Source organism: Anser cygnoides, chromosome 35 (genome assembly GCF_040182565.1).
Source record: "Anser cygnoides isolate HZ-2024a breed goose chromosome 35, Taihu_goose_T2T_genome, whole genome shotgun sequence".
Classification (NCBI taxonomy): domain Eukaryota; kingdom Metazoa; phylum Chordata; class Aves; order Anseriformes; family Anatidae; genus Anser; species Anser cygnoides.
Window position 1 is genome coordinate 2,226,522 of NC_089907.1, and position 19,152 is coordinate 2,245,673.

Genomic DNA, 19,152 nt, shown 5'->3' on the forward strand with positions numbered 1-19,152 from the left:
TCCCCCCCCCAAGAGCCACGGAGCCCCCCCCCATGGGACCCCCCCTCTCCTATCGACCCCCCCCCCCATTTGGGGACCCCCCCCCGGTATTGAGACACCCCCCCTTACCCAATGCCCCCCCACTGGGCCCCCCCCCCCATTACCGGGGCCCCCCCCCCATTACCGGGACCCCCCCCATTACCTGCCCCCCCCCCCCCATTTCAGGCCCCCCATTTCAGGCCCCCCCCTGCCCCCAAAACCACAGGACGACCCCCCCGGGACCCCCCTCATTTTAATTACCCCCCCCAATTAACGCCCCCCACCCCAATTAACGCCCCCCCACCCCAATTAAGCCCCCCCCCCTTAGCCCCCCCCCCCCATGCCCCAGCCCCGCCCCCCGCGGACGTGCGCGCGGGCACGCTCCCCCCCTCCCCCCCCCCGGTTTCCCCTCCCCCCCCTTCCCCCCCTTCCCCCCCCTCCCCCCCCCCCCCCCCCCAATTTCGGGGTCCCCCCAACTCACGGGGGGGGGGGCGGGGGGGGGCGCGGCGCCGCCCCCCACACCCACGGCACGCGCGGCATCGCCCCGGCAACCAGGCCACGCCCCCTCCGCCCAGGCCACCCCTCCGGCCTGGCCACGCCCCCCTCCGCCCCTAGCCACGCCCCCTAGCCACGCCCCTCCTCCCTAGCAACGCCCCTCCGCCCCTAGCAACGCCTCGTCCTCCCCAGCCACGCCCCTAGCAACGCCTCGTCCCCCCTAGCCACGCCCCTAGCAACGCCTCGTCCCCGTAGCCACGCCCCTAGCAACGCCTCGTTCCCCTAGCCACGCCCCTAGCAACGCCTCGTCCCCGTAGCCACGCCCCTAGCAACGCCTCGGTCCCCCTAGCCACGCCCCTAGCAACGCCTCGTGTCCCCCTAGCCACGCCCTAGCCCTCGTTCCAACGCCCCTAGCACGCCCTCATCCCTAGCAACGCCTCGGTTCCATAGCCACGCCCCTAGCAACGCCACCTCCTCCCCTAGCAACGCCTCGTCCCCTAGCAACGCCCCCTCGCCTAGCAACGCCCCCTTAGCAACGCCCCCGCACCTCCCCGGAAGTGACGTCACGCGGCGGTGCGCTGCCCCCAGGGGCCCGGCGGGGAAGCGGCGGCCGCGGGCGCGATGGGTCCGGGGGGGGCGGCCGGGGGCTGCCCTTCCTCCCCCCTCCTCCCTCCTCCTCCTCCTCCCTCCTCGTCGCCCTCGGGGGGGTCGCCGCGGCGCCCCCCCCCGCCCCCGCAGCCCCCCCGGCCCGTGATCGTGGTGCACGGCCTCTTCGACAGCCCCCGCGACTTCGACCGCCTGCGGGCCTTCATCAACGAGGTGGGGGGCGGGGGGGGGATGTGGGACACGGGGGGGGCGGGGGGGCCGTGGGACACGGGGAGGGACACGGGGGGGCGTGGGGGGACACGGGACACGGGGGGGTCGTGGGATATGGGGAGGGACACGGGGGGGGCGTGGGGGGGGGGACGTGGGACATGGGGGGGCGTGGGGGTCGTGGGGGGGGACATGGGACGTGGGGGGGGCCGTGGGGCACGGGGGGGACATGGGGGGGCGTGGGGGGATGTAGGGGGGTGACAGGGGACATGGGGGGGGCCATGGGACACGGGGGGGGACGTGGGACATGGGGGGAGGCGGGGGGGGATACGGGACATGGGGGTCGTGGGGGGACAAATGACACGGGGGGGGATGTGGGACACGGGGAGGGACACGGGGGGGCGTGGGATATGGGGAGGGACACGGGGGGGCGGGGGGGACGTGGGACATGGGGGCGTGGGGGTCGTGGGGGGGATATGGGACGTGGGGGCCGTGGGGCACGGGGGGGACATGGGGGGGGGTGTGGGGGGGGATGTGGGGGGGTGACAGGGGACATGGGGGGGGCCATGGGACACGGGGGGGACGTGGGACATGGGGGGAGGCGTGGGGGGATACGGGACATGGGGGTCGTGGGGGACAAATGACATGGGGGGGATGTGGGACATGGGGGGGCGTGGGGGTCGTGGAGGGGACACGGGACGTGGGGGGAGCCGTGGGACACGGGGGGGACGTGGGACATGGGGGGGTTGGGGGAGATATGGGACGTGGGGGGCGTGGGGGGGGCAAATGACACGGGGGGAGATGGGACACGGGGAGGGACAGGGGACACACGGGGGGGATGTGGGACATGGGGAGGGGACACGGGGGGCGTGGGATAGGAGTAGGGGACAAGGGACACGGGGGGGGGGGATGTGGGGCATGGGGGGGGACACGGGACACGAGGGGGGACACGGGACACGCGTATGGGACATGGGACATGTGGGGGACACGGGACACGATGGGGGGGCCGTGGGGAGCACAGGGACACCCGTGGGGACCCGGGACACGGGGGGGACATGGGACACACGTATGGGACGTGGGACGTGTGTGGGGACACGGGACGCGCGGTGACACGCGTGGGGGGACACAGGGCCTGAGCAGGGGGCCGGGGACACAGGGGGACCCGGGACACGGGGGGGGGGACACGGGACTCGTGTGTGGGGACACGTGTGGGACCCGGGACACGCCGGGGCCCGTCCCCGCCCGTCCCCACCCCGCGTCCCTTGCGTCAGCCCCGGCCCTGCTGGGCCGGTCCGGGAGGGCCCTGGGGGTGTGGGGGGGCGGGTTTGGGGTGTGGGGGATGGGGTTGGGGTGTTTGGGGTGGGGGGATGGGGTTGGGGCGGGTTTGGGGACACGGAGATGTGGGGCGGGGTGGGGGGGCCCAGCAATAGGGGGGGCAGGGAAATGGGGGGACACCGAAATGCGGGGTCGCAGTGAAAACGGGGCGTGAAAACAGAAATACGGGGACAGGGACGAAAATGCGGGGATAGGGACAAAAATACGGGGGACAAAAATACGGGGGGCGGGGACAAAAATATGGGGATGGGGACAAAATATGGGGATAGGGACGAAAATATGGGGACGGGGACAAAAATATGGGGACGAAAATATGGGGACAAGGACGAAAATATGGGGATAAAAATATGGGGACAGGGGTAAAAATATGGGGACAGGGATAAAATATGGGGACAGGGACGGAAATATGGGGACAGGGACGGAAATATGGGGACAACGACGAAAATACAGGGACGGGGACAAAAACACGGGGATAGGGACGAAAATATGGGGACACAAAAATTCGGGGGCGTGAAATGTGGGGACGCGGTGGCACAGGGACGGGGGGATTTGGGGACGGGGGGATGGGAGGATTTGGGGCCGTGGGGGCAGGGGAAATGGGGACACTGGGGACAAGGGGACAAGGATTTGGGGACAGGGGGGACGTAGGGACAGGGGGATTTGGGGCCATGGGGATTTGGGGCCACGGGGCCAGGGGGATTTGGGGCCAGGAGGATTTAGGGTCATGGGGCAGGGGTATTTGGGGCCATGGGGATGGGGTGATTTGGGGCCATGTCTGGGGGCATTTAGGGCCATGGGGCCAGGGGGATTTGGGGCCATGGGGATGGGGGGATTTAGGGCCATGGGAATGGCAGGACTTGGGGACAGGGGGACAGGAGGATTTAGGGCTGTGGGGACGGGAGGATTTGGGGCCATGGGGATTTGGGGCCAGGGGCATTTGGGGCCATGGGAATGGCCTTGGGGGGGGCATTTAGGGCCATGGGGCCAGGAGGGTTTGGGGCTATGGGGTTGGCAGGATTTGGGGCCGGGGGGCCGGGAAGATTTAGGGCCATGGGGCCAGGGGGATTTAGGGTCATGGGGATGGGGTGATTTGGGGCCGTGGGTACAGCAGGATTTAGGGCCATGAGGGTGGGGGGATTTGGGGCCATGGGGGCAGGGGTATTTGGGGCCGGGGGGTGGGTGTGTGACGCGGAGGCGCCCCGCAGAGCCACCCGGGCACCAACGTGACGGTGCTGGACCTCTTCGACCGGGGGCAGTCGCTGCGGCCGCTCTGGCTGCAGGTGGACGGCTTCCGCCGCGCCGTCGCCCCCATCATGGCCAACGCCGCCGCCGGCGTCCACCTGCTCTGCTACAGCCAGGGTGCGGGGCCGGGGGTCCCGGGGGGTTTGCGGGGGGATAGGGGGGTCCTGGGGGGATTTGGGGACATTTGGGGGAGATTTGGGGAGTCCTGGGGGGATTTGGGGAGTCCTGGGGGTTTGGGGGGGATTCGGGGACATTTGGGGGGATTTGGGGGAGTCCTGGGGGGTTTGGGGGGGATTTGGGGACATTTGGGGGGGATTTGGGGGGTCTTGGGGGGGTTGGGGGGTTCTGGGTGGGATTTGGGTGGGATTTGGGGACATTTGGGGGGATTTGGGGAGTCCTGGGGGGGTTGGGGGGATTCGGGGACATTTGGGGGGGATTTGGGGAGTCCTGGGGGGTTTGGGGGGATTCGGGGACATTTGGGGGGATTTGGGGGTCGTGGGGGGTTGGGGGGTCCTGGGGGATTTGGGGGGATTCGGGGACATTTGGGGGGGGATTTGGGGAGTCCTGGGGGGTTTGGGGGGATTCGGGGACATTTGGGGGGGGATTTGGGGAGTCCTGGGGGGTTTGGGGGGATTCGGGGACATTTGGGGGGATTTGGGGAGTCCTGGGGGGTTTGGGGGGGATTCGGGGACATTTGGGGGGATTTGGGGGTCCTGGGGGGTTGGGGGGGTCCTGGGGGGATTTGGGGGGATTCGGGGACATTTGGGGAGGATTTGGGGAGTCCTGGGGGGTTTGGGGGGATTCGGGGACATTTGGGGGGGATTTGGGGAGTCCTGGGGGGTTTGGGGGGGATTTGGGGACATTTGGGGGGGATTTGGGGGGTCTTGGGGGGGTTGGGGGGTTCTGGGTGGGATTTGGGTGGGATTTGGGGACATTTGGGGGGATTTGGGGAGTCCTGGGGGGTTGGGGGGATTCAGGGGACATTTGGGGGGGATTTGGGGAGTCCTGGGGGGTTTGGGGGGATTCGGGGACATTTGGGGGGGATTTGGGGAGTCCTGGGGGGTTTGGGGGGATTCGGGGGACATTTGGGGGGATTTGGGGGGTCCTGGGGGGTTGGGGGGTCCTGGGGGGATTTGGGGGGATTCGGGGACATTTGGGGAGGATTTGGGGAGTCCTGGGGGGTTTGGGGGGATTCGGGGACATTTGGGGGGGATTTGGGGAGTCCTGGGGGGTTTGGGGGATTTGGGGACATTTGGGGGGGATTTGGGGGTCTTGGGGGGGTTGGGGGGTTCTGGGTGGGATTTGGGTGGGATTTGGGGACATTTGGGGGGGATTTGGGGAGTCCTGGGGGGGTTGGGGGGGATTCGGGGACATTTGGGGGGGATTTGGGGAGTCCTGGGGGGGTTTGGGGGATTCGGGGACATTTGGGGGGATTTGGGGAGTCCTGGGGGGTTTGGGGGGATTCGGGGACATTTGGGGGGATTTGGGGGTCCTGAGGGGGTTTGGGGGGATTCGGGGGACATTTGGGGGGATTTGGGGAGTCCTGGGGGGTTTGGGGGGGATTCGGGGACATTTGGGGGATTTGGGGAGTCCTGGGGGGGTTTGGGGGGATTCGGGGACATTTGGGGGGATTTGGGGAGTCCTGAGGGGGTTAGGGGTCTTGGGGGGAATATGAGGGGGGTATGGGGGGTTTGGGGGGATTTGGGGGGGGTCCCGGGGGGGTTTGGGGGAGGTTGTGGGGAGTTTGGGGGGGATATGGGGGGTCCTGGGGGGATTGGGGGGTCTTGGGGGGTCCGGGGGGATATGAGAGGGGTTTGGGGGGCTTTGGGGGGTCCTGGGGGGGGTTGGAGGGGATTTGGGGGGTCCTGGGGGATTTGGGGGGGTCTTGGGGGGGTTAGGGGGGTGCCATGGCCAACGCCGCCGCTGGCGTCCACCTGCTCTGCTACAGCCAGGGTGCGGGGCCGGGGGTCCCGGGGGGTTTGGGGGGATAGGGGGGTCCTGGGGGGATTTGGGGGACATTTGGGGGGGATTTGGGGAGTCCTGGGGGGGATTTGGGGGGTCCTGGGGGGTTTGGGGGTCTTGGGGGGGTCCGGGGGATTCGGGGGGGATTTGGGGGGGATTTGGGGAGTCCTGGGGGGGTTTGGGGGGGATTTGGGGACATTTGGGGGGGATTTGGGGAGTCCTGGGGGGTTTGGGGGATTCGGGGACATTTGGGGAGGATTTGGGGAGTCCTGGGGGGTTTGGGGGGATTCGGGGACATTTGGGGAGGATTTGGGGAGTCCTGGGGGGTTTGGGGGGGATTTGGGGACATTTGGGGGGGGATTTGGGGAGTCCTGGGGGGTTTGGGGGGATTTGGGGACATTTGGGGGGATTTGGGGAGTCCTGGGGGGTTTGGGGGGATTTGGGGACATTTGGGGGGATTTGGGGAGTCCTGGGGGGTTTGGGGGGATTCGGGGACATTTGGGGGGGATTTGGGGAGTCCTGGGGGGTTTGGGGGGATTCGGGGACATTTGGGGGGATTTGGGGAGTCCTGGGGGGTTTGGGGGGGATTCGGGGACATTTGGGGGGATTTGGGGGGTCCTGAGGGGGTTAGGGGGGTATGGGGGGGGGTTGGGGGGGGGGGTTGGGGGGATTTGGGGGCGGTCCCGGGGGGTTTGGGGGAGGTTGGGGGAGTTTGGGGGGGGATATGGGGGGGTCCTGGGGGGATTGGGGGGTCTTGGGGGGTCCAGGGGGGATATGAGAGGGGTTTGGGGGGCTTTGGGGGTCCTGGGGGGGTTGGAGGGGGATTTGGGGGTCCTGGGGGATCTGGGGGTCTTGGGGGTTAGGGGGTACCATGGCCAACGCCGCCGCCGGCGTCCACCTGCTCCGCTACAGCCAGGGTGCGGGGCCGGGGGGTCCCGGGGGGTTTGGGGACATTTGGGGGGATTTGGGGAGTCCTGGGGGGTTTGGGGGGGATTCAGGGACATTTGGGGGGCACAAAGGGGTATTTGGGGGGTCCTGGGGGGCTTTGGGGGGTCCTGGGGGGGTTAGGGGGGATTTGGGGAGGGGTTCAGGGGCTTTGGGGGGGGTCTGAGGGTGTTTTTTGGGGTCTGGGGGTGTCTTTTGGGGTCCTCGGGTGTCTTTTGGGGTCCGGGGGCGTGCCTGGGTGGATTTTGGGGGGGGTCCCGCCCGGATTTGGGGCTCACCCCCCCCCCCCCCCGCAGGGGGCCTGATCTGCCGGGCGCTGCTGTGCACCATGCCCCAGCACAACGTGCGCACCTTCATCTCCCTGGCCGCCCCCCAGATGGGGCAGTACGGCGGTGAGCTGGGGGGGGGGCCGGGGGGTCCTGGGGGGCCTGGGGGTTTGGGGGGGGTCCTGGGGGGTTTGAGGGGGATTTGGGGGGACTGGAGGGGGGGTTTGGGGGGGCCTGGGGGGGTTTGGGGGGTCCTGGGGGTCCTTGGGGGGTTTGGGGGGGGGGGGGGGGGGGGAGGTTAGGGGGCCTGGGGGGGGGGGGGCTGGGGGGGGGGGCTGGGGGGTTTGGGGGGGGTCCTGGGGGAGTCCTGGGGGGGTTTGGGGGGAGGTTTGGGGGGGCCTGGGGGGTCACTGGGGGGGGGTTTGGGGTGGTCTCAGGGGGGTCCCGGGGGGGATTGGGGGGAGTTTGGGGGGGCCTGGGGAGGGCCTGGGGGGTTTGGGGGGGGCCTGGGGGGTCCTGGGGGTCCTAGGGGGTCCCTGGGGGTCTGGGGGTTTGGGGGTCCTGGGGGGTCCCTGGGGGTTTTGGGGGGGCCTGGGGCGTCCCTGGGGGGGCCTTGGGGGGGGGGTCCGGGGGGGGGGTCCCGGGGATTTGGGGGGGTTTGGGGGGGTTTGGGGGGGGATTTGGGGGGGGCCTGGGAGGGACCTGGGGGGGGGTTTGGGGGGGGGGGGCCTGGGGGGAGATTGGGGGAATTTGGGGGGGTTGGGGGGCCTGGGTGGTCCCTGGGGGGTCCATGGGAGGGTCCGGGGGGGTTTGGGGGGGGGTTGGGGGGGGGAGTTTGGGGGGGTTGGGGGGGGGGTTTGGGGGGGTCCCTGGGAGGGGTCCGGGGGTCGGGGGGGTTTGGGGGAGTTTGGCAGGAGTTTGGGGGGGGGATTTGGAAGGGTCTGGGGGGGGTTTGGGGGGGGTCCCTGGGGGGGGTCCCTGGGGGGATTTGGGGGGGATTTGGGAGCTCCTGGGGGGATTTGGGGGTGGTTGCGGGGATTTAGGGTGTCCGGGGGGGATTGGGGGGTCTCTGGGTGGCTTCGGGGGGATCTGGGGGTCCCCGTGTAGCGCTGGGGGTCCCTGCGCAGCCCTGGGGGTCCCCGCACGGCGCGGTGCCCTTGGAGCTGTTTTGGGGCGAATGTGGGGGTTTTGGGTCAGACACGGCGTACCTGCGCTGGCTGTTCCCGCGGCACGTGCGGGCCAACCTGTACCGGCTGTGCTACACCCCCTGGGCCAGGGCGTCTCCGTCTGCAACTACTGGAACGGTGCGCCCCGAAACGCCCCAAAATGCCCCGAAACGCCCCAAAATGCCCCAAAACGGCCCGAAACGCCCCGAAACGCCCTGAAACGCCCCAAAACGCCCCAAAATGCCCCAAAATGCCCCAAAACGGCCTGAAACGCCCCGAAACGCCCTGAAACGCCCCAAAACGCCCCCGAAACGGCCTGAAATGCCCCAAAACGCCCTGAAACGCCCCAAAACGCCCCGAAATGCCCTGAAACGCCCCCAAAACGCCCTGAAACGCCCCCAAACGGCCCGAAACGGCCCCAAAACCACCCAAAAATGCCCCCGAAATGCCCCGAAATGGCCCCAAAACACCCCGAAACGGCCTGAAACGCCCCCAAAACAGCCCGAAACACCCCGAAACGGCCCCGAAACGCCCTGAAATGGCCCAAAACGGCCCAAAATGCCCCGAAATGCCCCAAAACGGCTGCAAAACATCCCGAAATGACCCTGAAACGCCCCAAAACGCCCCCAGAACAGCCCGGGACACCCTGAAATGCTCCAAAACGCCCCAAAACGCCCCCTAAACTGCCTGAAACGCCCCGAAACACCCCGAAACGCCCCGAAACGGCCTGAAATGCCCCAAAACGCCCCCGAAACACCCCAAAATGCCCCCAAAACGGCCTGAAACGCCCCAAAACGCCCCGAAATGCCCCAAAACGCCCCGAAATGGCCTGAAATGCCCCAAAACGCCCCCGAAACGCCCCAAAACGCCCCCAAAACGCCCCCAAAACGGCCTGAAACGCCCCAAAGTGCCCCCGAAATGGCCTGAAATGCCCCAAAACGCCCCAAAATGGCCTGCAATGCCCCAAAACGGCCTGAAACGCCCCCAAACGCCCCAAAATACCCCCCGACCCCAAAACGCCCCCCCGACCCCAAAACAGCCCCTCTCCAACCCCAAACACACCCCCCAGAACCCCAAAATACCCCCAGAACCACCCCGGACCCCAAAACCCACCCCAGGGCACCCCAAAAGCCTGACCCCAAAACACCCCCAGACCCCAAACACCCCCCGAGACCCCAAAACGCCCCCCAGACCCCAAAAATGCCCCCCCAGAACCACCCTGGGGCCCCAAAACCCACCCCCAGACCCCAAAAGCCCCCAAAGGACCCCAAAATACCTCCCCAGGGCCCCCAGCAATCTCACTTAGGGACCCCAAATGCCACCAAAGGACCCCAAAATACCTCCTAGGGACCCCAAAATCTGCACGGGGGTCCCTGAAAGCCCACTGAGGGACCCCCAAAGCCCCCTTGGGGGCCCCAAAATCCCCCCTGGGGACCCCCAACCCCCTCCCTGGTGACCCCAAAACCCCCCCAGTTCCCCCCAAAACCCCCCTGGGGACCCCCAAAATCCCCCCTGGGGACCCCAAAACCCCCTCCCGGTGACCCCAAAACCCTCCCAATTCTCCCCAAACCTCCCCTGGGGACCCCAAAATGCCATCGAAGGTCTCCAAACCCCTCCCGGGGACCCCAACCCCCCCCCCAATTCCCCCAAAGCCCCCCTGGGGACCCCAATCCCCCACCTGGGGACCCCAAAACCCCCCCACCCCCCCCAAAGACCCCCTGGGGACCCCAAAATCCCACCCGGGGACCCCAAATCCCCCCAATTCCTCCAAGGCCCCCTGGGGACCCCAATCCCCCACCTGGGGACCCCAAAACCCCCCAATTCCCCCCCCAAAGACCCCCCTGGGGACCCCAAAATCCCACCCGGGAACCCCAAAATCCCCCTGGGGACCCAACCCCCTCCCCCAATTCCCCCAAAACCCCCTGGGGACCCCAATCCCCCACCCGGGGACCCCAAAACCCCCCCAATTCCCCCAAAGACCCCCTGGGGACCCCAAAATCCCACCCGGGGACCCCAAAATCCATCGAAGGTCCCCTGGGGGACCCAACCCCCTCCCCCAATTCCCCCAAAACCCCCTGGGGACCCCAATCCCCCACCCGGGGACCCCAAAACCCCCCCAATTCCCCCCAAAGCCCCCCTCGGGACCCCCAAAATCCCACCCGGGGACCCCAAAATCCCACCCGGGGACCCCAAAATGCCATCGAAGGTCCCCTGGGGACCCCACAAACCCCCCCCCCCCAATTCCCCCCAAAACCCCCCTGGGGACTCCCCAAACCCCCTCCCAGGGACCCCAAAACCCCCCCAATTCCCCCCAAAACCCCCCAACCCCCCCTGGGGACCCCCAACCCCCTCCCCGGGGACCCCAAAACCCCCAATTCCCCCAAAACCCCTTTTGGGGGTTTTCTGTGGGGTCTGATTTGGGGTCCCCCCCCCCCCCCCAGACCCCCACCACCGCGACCTCTACCTGAACAGCAGCGACTTCCTCGCCCTGCTCAACGACGAGCGGCTGCACCCCAACGCCTCCGGTGAGCCCCTATAGGCGCCCCTATAGGCGCCCCTATAGGCGCCCCCATAGGCACCCCTATAGGCGCCTCTATGGGGGGCTATAGGGCGCCGGGGGGGCGCTATGGGGGCCTGGGGGGCACTATAAGGGGCTGTAGGAGGGGTTGTAGGGCACTATAGGGGACTGGGGGGTGCTATAGGGGGCTGGGAGGGCACTATAGGGGGGGCTATAGGGGTTTGGGGGTGCTATGGGAGGCTATAGAGGCAATGTAGGGGGTTGAAGGGGGCTATAGGGGGCTGTGGGGGGCACTATGGGGGGTACTATAAGAGGCTGTGGGGCACAATGGGGGGCTATAGGGGCTCTATAGGGGGTTGTAGGGGGGCTATAGGGGTTGGGGGGTGCTGTGGGAGGCTATAGGGGCACTGTAGGGGGTTGAAGGGGGCTATAGGGGGCTGTGGGGGCACTATGGGGGGTACTATAAGAGGCTGTGGGGCACAATGGGGGGTTATTGGGGGCTATAGGGGCTCTATAGGGGGTTGTAGGGGGGGGCTATAGGGGTTGGGGGGTGCTATGGGAGGCTATAGGGGCACTGTAGGGGGTTGAAGGGGAGCTGTAGGGGGCTGTGGGGAGCACTATAGGGGGGTCTATAGGAGGCTGTGGGGCACAATGGGGGGTTATAGGGGGCTATAGGGGTTCTATAGGGGGTTGTAGGGGGACTATGGGAGGGCTGTGAAGCACTATAGTGGGTTATAGGGGAGCTATGGGGGCACTATAGGGGGCTGGGGGGTGCTATAGGGGACTGGGGGTGCTATAGGGGGCTAGGGGAGCACTATAAGGGGCTGTAGGGGGACTATAGGGGGCTGTGGGGCACTATAGTGGGTTATAGGGGGACTATAGAGGTTGAGGGTGCTATAGGGGGCTATAGGTGCACTGTAGGGGGCTGGGGGGGCTATACGGGGCACTCCAGGGGCCTGTGGGCAGCTATAGGGGGCTGGGAGGCTCTGTAGCAGGCACTATAGGGGGCTGTGGGGCACCGTAGGGGGTTGTAGGGGACGCTATAGGTGGTTATGGGGGTCGCTATAGGGGCTGGGGGCTCTATACGGGTGCTATAGGGGGGCTATAGGGGCTCTATAGGGAGCTATAGGGGGTTCTATAGAGGATATAGGGGCTCTATAGGGGATATAGGGAGCGATAGGGGGTTATAGGGTGGCTATAAGGGCTCTATAGGGGATATAGGCGGCTATAGGGAACTCTATAGGGGATATAGGGGTTATAGGGGGGCTATAGGGGAGCTATAGGGGGCTCTATAGAGGATACAGGGGCTCTTTAGGGGATATAGGGAGCGATAGGGGGTTATAGGGTGGGTATAAGGGCTCTATAGAGGATATAGGCGGCTATAGGCGGCTCTATAGGGGATATAGGGGCTATAGGGTGTTATAGGGTGGCTGTAGGGGGCCTATAGGGGAGCTATAGGGGGCTCTATAGAGGATATAGGGGCTCTATAGGGGATATAGGGAGTGATAGGGGGTTATAGCGTGGCTATAAGGGCTCTATAGGGGATATAGGCGGCTATAGGGGGCTCTATAGGGGATATAGGGGTTATAGGAGTGTTATAGGGTGGCTGTAGGGGGCTATAGGGGGCTATAGGGGCTCTATCGGGGACATGGGGGCTGTAGGGGCTCTATTGGGGACACAGGGGGGCTGTAGGGGCTCTATAGGGCTCTGCAGGGGCCCTGTAGGGGCTCTATAGGCGCTATAGGTGCCGTGCCCGCAGCCTGGAAGCAGAACCTGCTGCGCGTGCAGCGCCTCGTCCTCATCGGGGGGCCCGACGACGGCGTCATCACCCCCTGGCAGTCCAGGTGGGGGCGCGGGGGGAGCGCGGGGTCACCCCCCTGACCCTATAGGGTGTCCCCTTGGGTGCCCCTATGGGGGTGTCCCTATAGGGTGTCCCAGTGGGGTGTCCCCATCACGGCCCCGTTACGGCCCCCTATGGGGTCCCCGTCGTGTCCCTATAGGGGGTCCCAGTTGGGTGTCCCCATCCCAGTTGGGTGTCCCCATGGGGTGACCCTATAGGGTGCCCATCCTGTCCCCATTTGCCCCCATTTGCCCCCATTTCCCCCATTATACCCCCATTATGCCCCCATTATGCCCCCATTATGCCCCCATTATGCCCCCATTATGCCCCCATTATGCCCCCATTTCCCCCATTATGCCCCCATTATGCCCCCATTATGCCCCCATTTCCCCCATTATACCCCCATTATGCCCCCATTATGCCCCCATTATGCCCCCATTATGCCCCCATTATGCCCCCATTTCCCCCATTATGCCCCCATTATGCCCCCATTATGCCCCCATTTCCCCCATTATACCCCCATTATGCCCCCATTATGCCCCCATTTCCCCCATTATACCCCCATTATACCCCCATTATACCCCCATTATGCCCCCATTATCCCCCATTATACCCCCATTATACCCCCATTATACCCCCATTATGCCCCCATTTCCCCCATTATACCCCCATTATGCCCCCATTTCCCCCATTATACCCCCATTATACCCCCATTATACTCCCCCATTATGCCCCCATTATGCCCCCATTTCCCCCATTATGCCCCCATTATGCCCCCATTTCCCCCATTATACCCCCATTATGCCCCCATTATGCCCCCATTTCCCCCATTATGCCCCCATTTCCCCCATTATACCCCCATTATACCCCCATTATACCCCCCATTATGCCCCCATTATCCCCCATTATACCCCCATTATACCCCCATTATACCCCCATTATGCCCCCATTTCCCCCCATTATGCCCCCATTATGCCCCCATTTCCCCCATTATGCCCCCATTATGCCCCCATTTCCCCCCATTTCGCCCCCCATTTCCCCCCCCGTCCCCGTTGTGCCCCCCCCCGTGTCCCCCCCCCTGACCCCCCCCCTTTTCCCCCGCAGCCTTTTTGGGTTTTACGACGCCAACGAGACCGTGCGGGACATGCGCTCGCAGGCGGTGAGTGCCCCTATAGCGGGGTGTCCCTATAGAGGGGGTCTCTATAGGGGGTGTCCCTATAGGGGGTGTCCTTATGGGGTGTTCCTATAGGGGGTCCCTATAGGGGGTGTCCCTATGGGGGTGTCCCTATAGGGGGGTGTCCCTGTAGAGGGGGGTCCCTATGGGGGTGTCCCCATAGGGGGTGTCCATATAGGGGTGTCCCTATAGGGGTGTCCCTATGGGGTGTCCCTATAGGGGGGTGTCACTATGGGGTGTCCCTATAGGGGGTGTCCTTATAGAGGGTGTCCCTATAGGGGGTGTCCCCATAGGGAGTGTCTATATATGGGGGGTCCCTATGGAGGGGGTCCCTATAGGAGCGTTCCTATAGGGGGTGTCCCTATAGGGATATCCTTATGGGGTGTCCCTATAGGGGGTGTCCCTATAGGGGGTCCCTGTAGGGGGGGTCCCTATGGGGTGTCCCTGTAGGTGGTGTCCGTATGGGGGAGGTCCCTATGGGGTGTCCTTATAGGGGGTGTCCCTATAGGGGTATCCTTATGGGGTGTCCCTATAGAGGGGGTCCCTAGGGGGGTGTTCCTATAGGGGTGTCCTTATGGGGTGTTCTTATGGGGGGGGGCGTTCTTATGGGGTGTCCCTATAGAGCTGGTCCCTATGGGGTGTCCCTATGGGGGGGTCCTTATAGGGGGGGGTCCTTATGGGGTGTCCTTATAGGGGGTGTTCTTATGGGGTGTCCTATAGAAGGGTCCTTATGGGGTGTCCCTATAGAGGGGTTGTCCCTATAGGGGGGTCCCTATGGGGTGTCCCTATAGGGGGTGTCCCTATAGAGGGGGTCTCTATGGGGTGTCCCCATAGGGGGTGTCCATATAGGGGGGTCCCTATGGGGTGTCCATATGGGGGGGGGGTCCCTGTGGGGGTCCCTATAGGGGGGTGTCCCTATAGAGGGGGTCCCTATGGGGGTATCCTTATGGCATGTTCCTATAGGGGAGTGTCCTTATGGGGGGGGGCGTATGGGGTGTCCCTATAGGGGGGTGTCCCTTTAGGGGGGTGTCCCTATAGGGGTGTCCCTTTAAGGGGTGTCCCTATAGGGGTGTCCCTATAGGGGTGTCCCTATGGGGGTGTTCCTATGGGGGGTGTCCCTATAGGGGGTGTCCCTATAGGGGTGTTCCTATAGGGGGTGTCCCTATAGGGGTGTCCCTATAGGGGGGTGTCCCTATAGGGTGTTCCTATAGGGGGTGTCCCTGTAGAGCGGGTCCCTATGGGGTGTCCCTATGGGGGGTGTCCCTATAGGGGGCGGTGTCCTTATGGGGTGTCCCTATAGGGGGGGGTGTCCCTATAGGGGTGTTCTCATGGGATCGGGTCTACAACGGGGTGTCCCATGGGGTTATCCCTATAGAGAGGTGTCCCTATAGGGAGGGGGTGGTCCCTATGGGGGGGTGTCCCTATAGGGGCGTCCTTACGGGGTCAGCTCCATATGGGGGCATCCCATGGGGGTCACCCCCCCGGGAGGGGGGCCGTCCCTGCGGGGTGATCCCTCCGGGGGCCACCTATCGGGGCTCCCTATATAGGGGCCCGCTATAGGGTCTCCTATATGCCCCCCCCCCTATATGCCCCCCCAGGTGTACCTGCAGGACACGTTCGGGCTGAAGACGCTGGACGGGCGGGGGCGCTGGGGGGTGCGCGGTGCCGGGCGTGGGGCACACGGGGGTGGCACTCGCACCGCGGCGTCTACGAGCGCTGCATCCGGCCCTGGCTCACGTAGCGGGCGCGCTAGGGGGCCGGGGGGGCGGTATGGGGCCGGGGGGGGGGGGGGTGTGTGGGGCCGGGCTGGGGGCTATATGGGGCTGCGGGGGGGGTTATGGGGTCGGGGGAGGGTTATGGGGTCGGGGAAAGGGGGTTGTGGGGCTGTGGAAGGGCCTGGAGTTGGGCTGGGGGGACGTATAGGGCAGCTATGGGGGGCCCTGTGGGGTTGGGGGGGTGTATGGGGCCAGGGGAGGGGGCTGTATGGGGCCAGGGGAGGGGTTATGGGGCTGGGGGGGCTGTGGAAGGGCCCAGAAAGGGGGTTGGGGGGCCTATAGGGGTTCTATAGGGGGCTAGGGGGATTATAGAGGGCTATAGGGTCATGTAAAGGGCGTGGGGGGGGGGTCTATAGGGGGCTGAGGGTATTATAGTGGGCTATAGGGTCGCATAGAGGAGCTATAGGGCTTCTGTAGGGGTCTGGGGGGTTATAGAGGGCTATAGGGTCACATAGAGGAGCTGTAGGGGTTCTATAGGGGCCTGGGAGGGGGGTATGGAGGGTTAGGCGGGGCTATAGGTTTTTATGGGGGTTGTGTAGGGGTCCGGGGGGGTTATACAGGGCCGTAGGAGCATATAGGGGGCCGTGGGGCCCTATAGGGGGCAGGAGTGGGGGTTTGGGGGTCTTGGATGGGGGTTACGGGGACATATAGGGGCCTGTGGGGCAGTATAGGGGCAAGGACAGGGCTGTGGGGACGTATAGGGGGTGCATAGAGGGTACGTAGGGGGCGTGGGATGGGGCCATGGGGCCCTATGGGGGGCACGCATTCTATAGGGGGCCTCGGGGCTCTATAGGAGCAGGGCTGCGGGGGCTCTATAGGGGCCTGCGGGGCTGCGCAGGTGCCCCATGGGGGGGGGCTGAGAAGCCATAGGGGGGCTCTGGGACCCTATAGGGGGGTTCTGGGGCTCTATAGGGGGCTGTAGGGCCCCATAGAGGCAGTATTTATGGGGCCCTATAGGGGCTGTGGGGGCCCTATAGGGGCAGTATTTATGGGGCAGTATTTATGGGGCCCTATAGGGGCTGTGGGGCTTTATAGGGGACTCTGGGTCTCTATAGGTGGCTGTAGGGCCCGATATGGGCAGTATTTATGGGGCCCTATAGGGGCAGTATTTAAGCAGCTCTATAGGGGGCTGTAGGGCCATATAGGCGCAGTATTTATGGGGCCCTATAGGGGGCTGCAGGGCCCTATAGGGGACTCTGGAGGGGGGCTGCGGGGGCCCTATAGGGGCACTATTTATGGGGCTCTATAGGGGCTGTAGGGCTCCATAGGGGGCTGCGGGGCCCTATAGGGGCACTATTTATGGGGCAGTATTTATGGGGCCCTATAGGGGACTCTGTAGGGGCTGCGGGGCCCTATAGGGGCACTATTTATGGGGCAGTATTTATGGGGCCCTATAGGGGCTGCAGGGGCCCTATAGGGGACTCTGGAGGGGGCTGCGGGGCCCTATAGGGGCAGTATTTATGGGGCCCTATAGGGGCTGTAGGGCTCCATAGGGGGCTGTGGGGCCCTATAGGGGCAGTATTTATGGGGCAGTATTTATGGGGCCCTATAGGGGGCTGCAGGGCCCTATAGGGGACTCTAGAGGGGCTGCGGGGCCCTATAGGGGCACTATTTATGGGGCTCTATAGGGGCTGTAGGGCTCCATAGGGGGCTGTGGGGCTCTATAGGGGCAGTATTTATGGGGCAGTATTTATGGGGCCCTATAGGGGACTCTAGAGCCACATAGGGGCTGCGGGGCCCTATAGGGGCAGTATTTATGGGGCCCTATAGGGGCTGTAGGGCTCTATAGGGGGCTGTGGAGCCATATAGGGGCTGCGGGGCCCTATAGGGGCGGTATTTATGGGGCCCTATAGGGGCCGTAGGGCCATACAGGGGCGGTATTGGGGGGGGGCTCTATAGGGGGGGCTCTATAGGGGGGGCTCTATAGGGGCCGCCCCTCCCCCGACTCAGGGACTGGGGGCGGTGGTGGTGGGGGAGGGGCAGCGCGCGGTGGGGGGGGTCGTTCCCCTCCCCTCCCCCCCCCCCCCAAATTGGCCGGGGGGGGGGGGGGTCAATAAAACGCTTCCCCTCCCCCACCGCGGCCTCCCGTTAACGTGCGCCCAGTACGGACCAGTATAGACCAGTCCGAACCAGTACAGACCAGTAAGGACCAGTACAAACCAGTAGGGACCAGTTCAGACCAGTGTGTACCGGTACAGACCAGTAAGGATCAGGTCAGACCCATATGGAAGGACCAGTACAGACCAGTATGACCCAGTACAGCCCAGTAAGGACCAGTACCAAGCAGTATGGAGCAGCACGGCCCAGTTCAGACCAGTACGGCTGGACCAGTAAGAACCATTACCGAACACTATGTACCAGTACGGACCAGTACCAAACAGCTCGGACAAGCATGTGCCAGCTCAGACCAGTAAGAATCGGACCAGTATGACCCAGTACAGACCAGTACCGAGCAGTAGGGACCAGTACAACCCAGTAAGAACCAGTACAGCCCTGTAAGGCCTAGTACAGACCAGTAAGGCCCAATACAAACCAGTAAGAACCAATACAAGCCAGTAAAGACCAGTTCAGCCAAGTATGTACCAGTACAACCCAGTAAGGACCAGTACAGCCCTGTAAGGCTTAGTACAGACCAGTAAGGCCCAATATAACCCGGTAAGGACCAGTTCAGCCCAGTATGTACCAGTACAACCCAGTAAGGACCAGTACAGCCCTGTAAGGCCTAGTACAGACCAGTAAGGCCCAATACAACCCGGTAAGGACCAGTTCAGCCCAGTATGTACCAGTACAACCCAGTAAGGACCAGTACAGCCCTGTAAGGCCTAGTACAGACCAGTAAGGCCCAATACAAACCAGTAAGAACCAATACAAGCCAGTAAAGACCAGTTCAGCCAAGTATGTACCAGTACAACCCAGTAAGGACCAGTACAGCCCTGTAAGGCCTAGTACAGACCAGTAAGGCCCAATACAACCCGGTAAGGACCAGTTCAGCCCAGTATGTACCAGTACAACCCAGTAAGGACCAGTACAGCCCTGTAAGGACCAGTACTGACCAGTAAGGCGCAATACAAACCAGTAAGGACCAGTTCAGCCCAGTATGTACCAGTACAACCCAGTAAGGACCAGTACAGCCTTGTGAGGCCTAGTACAGACCACTAAGGCCCAATAAAAACCAGTAAGGAACAGTTCAGCCCAGTATGTACCAGTACAACCCAGTAAGGACCAGTACAGCCCAGTAAGGACCAGTACAGCCCTGTAAGGACCAGTACTGACCAGTAAGGCGCAATACAAACCAGTAAGGACCAGTTCAGCCGAGTATGTACCAGTACAACCCAGTAAGGACCAGTACAGCCCTGTAAGGCCTAGTACAGACCAGTAAGGCCCAATACAAACCAGTAAGAACCAATACAAGCCAGTAAAGACCAGTTCAGCCGAGTATGCACCTGTACAGCCCAGTAAGGACCAGTACAAACCAGTACAGCCCCTCCCAACCCTCCCAGTTCCCCCAGTACCGCCGTGCAAGCACCACGGCTGCCTCCCAGTGCCTCCCAGTGCCTCCCAGTACCCACCCCCACCTGGCCACGCCCCTCCCATCAAGCCAAG

General features: G+C 64.3%; 1 protein-coding gene across 1 annotated transcript; it reads left to right on the forward strand.

Moving 5' to 3' along the window:
- The first annotated feature begins 1,071 nt into the window (after positions 1-1,071).
- Positions 1,072-15,530, forward strand: PPT2 (palmitoyl-protein thioesterase 2). The gene is given in 11 exon segments (XM_066986825.1): positions 1,072-1,332; positions 3,867-4,020; positions 7,107-7,202; positions 8,274-8,339; positions 8,342-8,380; positions 10,684-10,767; positions 12,520-12,604; positions 13,705-13,759; positions 15,373-15,431; positions 15,433-15,457; positions 15,459-15,530. Coding segments are annotated over 11 exon segments (918 nt in total). The 5' UTR covers positions 1,072-1,134; the 3' UTR covers positions 15,516-15,530.
- The last annotated feature ends 3,622 nt before the right edge of the window (positions 15,531-19,152 follow it).